General features: G+C 37.8%; 1 protein-coding gene across 1 annotated transcript; it reads right to left on the bottom strand.

Annotated features, from left to right (window-relative positions):
* Positions 1–1,074: 1,074 nt before the first annotated feature.
* LOC104418620 (salicylic acid-binding protein 2) lies at positions 1,075–5,695 on the bottom strand. The gene is made up of 3 exons (XM_010030005.3): positions 5,298–5,695; positions 2,914–3,051; positions 1,075–1,598 (listed from the first exon to the last, which is right to left on the bottom strand). Exons 1-3 carry the CDS (start codon positions 5,655–5,657, stop codon positions 1,311–1,313), a joined length of 786 nt encoding a protein of 261 aa, XP_010028307.2. The 5' UTR covers positions 5,658–5,695; the 3' UTR covers positions 1,075–1,310.
* Positions 5,696–7,739: the final 2,044 nt, after the last annotated feature.

The raw sequence follows: 7,739 nt of genomic DNA, 5'->3' as shown, positions 1-7,739 counted from the left end.
GAGTGCAGGATCCACATTTGTTGAGAATATAATGTTAAATTTAGAAGAACTAATGGACTGGTGACCAGAGCAATCAAAAGAATGGGACAACACTCGTGCCATTGGCTCTGCTATTTTCCAAATAACCCCGAACACAAGGAATGAGGTGATCCATGAATAAACGATGCGAGAAGGCGACACTTCGTGGTCCAATTAAAATTCCACTTTCCGTCTCTGTATTCATCTGCAATGCTGAAACTAAGGTACTCGTGACAGAGAAGACATTTGTCCAATGAAAGCGGGTCGCATTGACGGATGCCAAGCGAAGGGTGGAACTCAACGAGTTTCCCTCCATCGTCCAAAACGGACGGGCGACTACGAGAATGGACGCGGCGGGTGTGTTGCTATAGCTTGGACGAAACAGGGGAAGAAGGAGGGTCCTGAACTCTTCTCTAGTGGCGAGATTCTCTGTTTATGCAAGGACGACGGGCTGTCTTGGATTCTTTACGTGGAAGTTTGCAAGCTTTGAAGACATGTTGGATCAGATTCTGATTCTCTGAAACCGTGAACATTATTTATAATTGTCGTCAATTAAATGTAATTATAATTCAACTTTTGACTAAGAGACCTATGACACTTGTTACATGGAAGCTGAATTTGTAATAGGCACAACATGTCTTGGGTGTCTCTTTGTTTGAACTTTAATTACTTAAAAAAACTTAATTTTTTTTATTACCTCGTCAAAATGTAAAATTTTATATAAAATATACATGAACTTTATGTGTCCAAATTTGTGGTTGTGAAAATTTCAAGAAAGTCGATTTTTTTTTTTTAAAGTCGAAATATGTGAATAGTGAGATTTAAAAGCAAGGCATTTAAGTAAAAATTAATCTAGATAGGCCCAAAATCAAAGAATGCTTCGGGCATAAATTGCATAAGGGAGATGAATTCGGACAGCTTGATTTTATATAGTGTAAATAGTACACTTCAACCTTGTATTAATGATAGATTTTGGCAATTCACTTTGTTTGACTTGAGCAGAAATTCAAGAAAGGAAATAGGTATTGGTGATTCCAAGACACGATGCCCTTTTCATGATCTAACCCACAGGGATTTAAACCTGGTGTTTATTGAGGAAATTAAAGAACTGATCGGGATTTACACACGAGCAACGACACAATAGCTCTCCAACGCCTTTCTGGCTACATAGTAGATGCTCGAAATGGACCCGACAACAGGAAAACAAACACAAACCAAACACAACAATCCGAAGAAACCAAACCACAAACGGCCGAACAGAGCCAAAGCCGCCTACTACGCCGTAGCGAACGTTAGGCAGGTGCGTATTTGGCCCCGATCTCCAGCAGACAATCGCAAAGCTCCTGCGGCTTCGAGAGCATAGCCATGTGATCGGCGCCGTCCAATTCCAGGACGTGGTGGGCCCCGCCGTTCGCGATCATCCACTGTTGGAACTCCAGGGGTATCCCCAGGTCTCGTCTGCATACGACGTAGACCCGCATCGTCGACCCGTAGCCTTCTCGGGTGAAGCTGCTTGCCGTGCTCAGGTCTTCTATGAACAATGACCCCGGCCGCGTCAAGATCTTGCCGAGCTCCAGATCCTTCAGTGGTTGGCATTTCCATGAAACGTCATGGGTTAATGGACTTTTGAACCGACATGATGTTGCTTTGGAATTCACGAGTGCTAAACATGTGCTAGAATTGATCATAGGCGTGATGGCCTGTTTGGGCTTTCTCGAGCTAACGAGATCCAAATCACAAACTAAACTTGATCAAGCAATTTCATTTTCTAAGCTCCAGCCCAACCACATAGGCCTAATCTCAGGTCAAACATTGCCCATTTAGGGTCTAACCACATCCTAATGACTATATTTTAGGTTACGTTTGTCATGATCAAGACATGTCTGACATTGTCCCAAACCTTGTCTCATCAACTATATGTTATTTCCCAGACTTGTCCCGAACTTATTACCAATTTTGACATAATATATTAAGCCCACCCCACAAAAGTAGCCACGTTCCCCTAAGGTACTGGCAACCGTCATAGTATTTTGTATTAAACAATATTATCATGTTAAATTTCTAATAAAGAACCTATTATTTGCAAACACAACTGTACATTCGAAACTTATGCATTCTAAATCTCCTATTTGATTTAGGGAGTGTGGGTAAAGATTGAAAGAATGTAAAATTGACAATCTTAAAAATCGAAGGTCTAATAATAATTAGACATGTGAAATGTTGGCTGTTTTTGAAAATCTTATATTATACTCAATTCAAATTTTAACATTCACAAATTTTTATAATTAAGTACCATCGAGAGTTTTAAGAAAGTTAGATCAATTTAAAAAATCCAAGAAAACCGTTACATTTCTTATAGAGTTAGTACTTATGTATATTTATTTAATCACTTAAGAAATATAAAGGAAATAAATGACGTTTTAATTGTTATATATGTTGAGTTCAGGTTTGTATTTCCCAATTATAAAATACCAAACCCATCACAGGCCCTATGGGATTTTTTAGCAATCGACTTATAAATCCGTCCAGCTTCACCAAATCTGCCATCCTCTTATTTCTCATTACATTGGGAGGAGAGGGCGAGTACCCTATACGCACATCCGTCTTTCTAGTTTGCAATCTCAAATGGATAAAAAGCCACAAAACAGCGACGTCAAACCAAAATAATTCTAAATCACCACAACGTATGATATGCCGGCTAAAGTAATACTAGGGTCATCGCTTGATTTACTTTTTAAAAAAAGGACATGAAAAAGCGGACTTTGCATTAGAACCATACGCTTTTTAATGTAATGTAACGACGTGCTTTTGGTGTAAATTGAGTTGAGTCATATCATATAAAGTCAGATGAGATGCGTTTTGTGGTTATGCCAATGGACGGAAGTGAATACGTACCTCGACAGGGGACAACTGGTAGAGCTTGGATGACAAGAAGTTGGGCCCGAAGAACATGGATGTTAAGGGTTTGTCAGGCTTTCCGATGGGTGCGAATTGGGTGTCTAACCATGCTCCCTTCGGAGCCCTTGCAGAATACTGGCATTACAAACAAGGACAAAGGCATTAAAATGAGCTCGTGCATGTAGGGTTTGTCCATGATCCACTATTGTACCGTACGACAACTAAGTTCCAAATCTAGATTATGCAAGGAGAATCTTAGTCATCGAAGATATGGAAAGTCAGGAAAAAAAAACAAAAACATTTCAATAGGTTACAGTAAACTAGGATTTTTTTAGTATGATAGTACGAAGGATAGTTGTACTATAAATCAAAATTCTCATACTATTTGTAAAGTGGTACGAACATACATCATACCCCCATAACATGAAACTTTCGTTGATACTGTACAGTATTCTCTTATATTGTATGTCAAAATTTTCATCTATCATCTTTTAATATCATTTGATGTCTTACCAAAACGTACAATATTTTCTTTCATTAAAGGCTAAATGCCGTTGGTCTTTCTTAGTATTACTAGATCTTTTACCAAATCATTGGATGTGTAAAAGCACTTCAAACTAAAACCATGATAGATTAAGGTTTCGTTCATTTTGTGAAAATGTAGTGTTTTTATAAATTGTTTTCTAGGAAATAATTTTCTAGGATAATAACAATATTTTATAGTGTTTAGCTAAAACTTGAAAATGAACTAGATATTTTCTGTCATTTAGTATATAAAATTTGGTTCGATTTTCTCTTGTGCACTCCCTTTAATAATTATTTTATTTTATTTTTTCTTTTCCTCATTCTTCTTCTTCGGTTGGTTGCTGCTGACAACAGCTAGCAATCAACCAAAGGCTCTCGAGCTCACTAGTTTTGAATAGGCTTGCTGATCTGGTGAGGCCCAAGGCTAGCAAGCATGAACCTCCTTGAGCCTCACGAGATTGACAAGCCAGGGGCTTGTGCTCGCCGATTTGGTGAGTGGCAAAATCAAGCTCACCGATCTCGGGAGTGATGAACTCAACCTCGCTTGACAGCGATTTGCCACTTGCCAAGAAAAAAGGAAAACAAAAAAAAAAAAAGAGAAAAAAGAAAAAAGAAAGAAAAGGAATTTAAAATTCAAAAATTTTTTTTTAGAGAAAGAAGTGGGGGCTAGAGGGAGTGTGAGATAAGAGAGAGAACAAGAAAAATATTTCCCTTAAAAAGCGAAAAGTATTTTTCTTTCTTTTAGAAGATTTTTTTTTTCCATTGATTGAAAATTTCCCGGTCGATTTATTTTCTGTGAAATGAATGTAGAAAAATTTGAAAAATATTTTTCTATAAGTTATTCAAACAGAATCTAATATTTTAAAATCGACAGTGTTTCACCAAAATATATAGTGTTCTATCATGCTTTAGGCCAACGATATTTTACCAACGCATACACACTCAAATGTACCTGAGGCCAAAACCTCGTGCATTATATTCTAGTATTACAGATTCTTGCCAGAATAATGTACTTAATGATTGTATCTGACGTTTTACCAAGGCATACGGCCTTTGATTGTACTTAGGGAATTTTCTCCGGTAAGGCCATATGACATTTTGTGGTATCGCAAGCCAAAGTCATAATAGGCCTTTGTTTTCTAAACGACGTTGTTAGGAAGATGAAGAACATTTTATTGTATAGCCAAAAATTGCAAATTTTTACGATACTTGCAACACAATTTGTCATAGTCAAGCTTAAAAGATTATATATGAGCAATAAAAGCCATACGGAGTTTTGTGATACTTTGGCTAAATGCGATTATTCTCGCGCACAATCATACGACAATATATCGTATTTGAGGTTAAAGTTCATCACATGTCAATATTACTACCATATGATAGCAAAGTGCGTGGCCATACAAAAGGGCAAATACATTGCACAAATTACTTTAGTTGTCTAAACTAATATGAAAAAAGCTGGACGAACAAAGTACGGTTGAAGTCCTAAATTTTTTTTTTTAATCAAAATTATATCAAGTCCTAAACTTTCTTTACATCCCCAAACGATTTTCTCCACCAGCCCTCACATATTCCTCTCCCTTTGCCTCCTAAACAGACTACAGACGGACGATAGTGCAAGTCAAATCAAACATGTGCAGGGAAGGGACTAGACGGAGGGCCGAAGGGGACTGGCCTCCCCCAAATCGGACAAAAGATATATGGCTTGCCGAGCGAATTGACAGATTATGAGTGGATTAATTATTCCAAACATTAATGTTATAAAGTCTCCAGAATAGACAAGAGAAAGGCCCCACTTCTACCAAAAGTAAGATAGACGACTTCGTTTTGAGGATAACGTGCTCAACGAAGATTACCTCTTCCAGCACGTACGACGGTCGATGCGCGGTGTCTGGCATGAAAGCCGCCAAGAATACAGTGACCGATATCTTCTTTGGGAACCTGTCGGCGGCAAGGGCCAAGTTCAAGCCACCCAAGCTGTGTCCGACGAGGATCACCCTCTCTTGCGCCCCAAGCGAGGCCAGGAGCTCCAACAGCGGCTCGGTGTACTCGCAGAACGTGTGGACGTCGTGTATGGACTTTGTGTTGGTGCCGGAGGCGGCGAGGTCTAGGGCTGTGACGTGGTGGCCAGCCGACTCAAGCCGGTGCTTGAGCTTGTACCAGCTCCACGCCCCGTGGCAGGCGCCGTGCACGAGAACGAAGTGGTGGCGTTTCATGCTTTTTGGCTCCCCCTGGCTTTGTTACTAAGTCATGTAGATTGTACTTATAAGCACGCTTGGATTAGATTTGGTTTGGCGATCATGCTTAGGAGGAGGAGGAAGAATTTACGTTGGGGCCCCCATAATTATTTCTTCATAGAAACTAAAGTAAATGCAGAATCTTCCTGTGTGGATCATATGTTGGAAGATTTTTCCTCCCTGCCCATTTTGTCGCTCTTGCAATATCTAATTTAGGCCCCGGTTGCAGTCGGACCATGTTTAGTATTCTAAGAAATATCTATATACGGGGTGAAAGTGTACAAGGTATCACCAAAAAAAAAAAAAAAAAGAAGAAAAAAATAACAACTTGGAAGATAATCTTTTAACGTTTACTTTGCTTGTGATAAATGCTGTGTTCGGATTATGGCGTCAGGCCATGCTTGCCATTTAGCAGGCACATGTGTATTAAGACATTCCAACTTTTCCTTTGGAGACAAGTATAGTAAGAGTGCCATAATTTTTATAAGATGCTCATTTGAGTATTGTAATTTCTTTTCTTCACTTACTTAAATGCCATATTGAAGTAAAATTGATCATTTAAGTGTTATTTCTGATGAATCACCTAAAATGGATTTTTTAATTGATTTTCTATCATACGTGGATTTTTAAAAATGTTTTTTTTTTTTTTAATTTTCTTGAATTCTTTATCTTTTTTCCTTTCCTTTTCTTTTTCCAGCGCCAACAAAGGTTACTGGGGAAAAGAAAAAGAAAAATGAATTGTAAACAGTGAAAAAATAATAAAAAATTAAAAAATTATTTATGTTAGCATTGCATGGTTGGTGAAGCCACGAAGGATGATGGACGATCAATGTCGATGTTGAATAGAGCTAAATCGCCAATGGCACCCTAATTGATCAATTTTTTAATTTTGTGGTGCTTGAATGAGCAAAAAAAGAAAGTTATATTAATTAATGAGCGTGGTACAATTATTATGGCCTTCTTAATGTTAAAGTCCCTTTCCTTGGAAGTCAATAAGTTAGGTCTTTGGATGTCGAGTTGTGCTAAATAAAGCAAAAAGAATCGAAGAAAAAACTATTGAAAAAACAAACGTAAATGCTCGATTCGGCCAAGTGTATAGGCCAAATAGGTCTCTGCTTTATACCCTTTCCGCAATCCTGACAAGATGTCATCATCAGGACATGAAAAACGTGGTTTCATGTCATTGGTCAGTTCCGTGCTGGTGGACGAAGCCGTGGAAGGGACGATTGATCGAATGTTGCTGTGGGGACGCATCGGTTGGCAAAGGCATCCTCTTAAGAGTTCAACCTCGGCCGAGGGGCGCGCGGAAGTTGGCTGTTCCGCATCGCTCTTCCACGAGTTGACTAAGGAATATTCAATTGAGTCCGCCAGCCCAATGGCACCGTCATGCCCAGCTTGCTTTTGGGACCACAGATCTTATATTATGCCGGATTGACTCATTTTGGTAGATTAGAATATAAAGATCCTATAATCAATTGCCAGAAATGGCCCTAACCACAAAAACTAAACCCATAAAAGAATAAGGAAAAAAATTATTGAAAATCTCCAAATATAATCATTGTGACACTAATTTTTTTTTTTTTTGGGTATCAAAAATCATAAATTGATACCTATGTGATATATTTACTCTTCATCAAAAATCTCAAATTACGCCAACTATGACGTTAAAATTTTTCTGTGATATCAGAAATCCTATAGTTGTACTTATGTGACATATTAATTTCCCATCCACATCAAAGTTCCATGTCGTTTATGGATGATCGAAGACAAACGGTTTTGATAAGGTATAATAAAATAAAAATAATATTATTTTGGCTAGAAAATCATCTAACAAAATTTTGACGAAGGATAAATATATCACACAAATATCATTTTGGAGTTTTCTATGTCATAAGAATAATTTCAGGATATATGTGTCGCAGTGGATATAATATGGGGTTTCTATATTACAAAAAAAATTATGATAAATACATCACAATAGATATAGTTTAGAGTTTTTTGTGACTTTTTCCCAAAAAGATAATAAAAAGAGAACCTTATCATTTAGCACAACACTAAAAA

Source organism: Eucalyptus grandis, chromosome 9 (assembly GCF_016545825.1).
Source record: "Eucalyptus grandis isolate ANBG69807.140 chromosome 9, ASM1654582v1, whole genome shotgun sequence".
In the NCBI taxonomy this organism is placed as follows: domain Eukaryota; kingdom Viridiplantae; phylum Streptophyta; class Magnoliopsida; order Myrtales; family Myrtaceae; genus Eucalyptus; species Eucalyptus grandis.
The sequence above is the reverse complement of the archived record's forward strand: the minus strand, read 5'-3'. Positions and strand labels throughout refer to the sequence as shown.

Bases quoted from the DNA above. Each gene is read 5' to 3' on its own strand.
- LOC104418620 (XM_010030005.3), bottom strand. From the start codon at position 5,657: ATGAAACGCCACCACTTCGTTCTCGTGCACGGCGCCTGCCACGGGGCG. The intron at 3,052-5,297 runs GTAATCTTCGTT...TTGTAATGCCAG, and splicing joins CGTCGTACGTGCTGGAAGAG to TATTCTGCAAGGGCTCCGAA. The intron at 1,599-2,913 runs GTACGTATTCAC...CAACCACTGAAG, and splicing joins ACCAGTTGTCCCCTGTCGAG to GATCTGGAGCTCGGCAAGAT.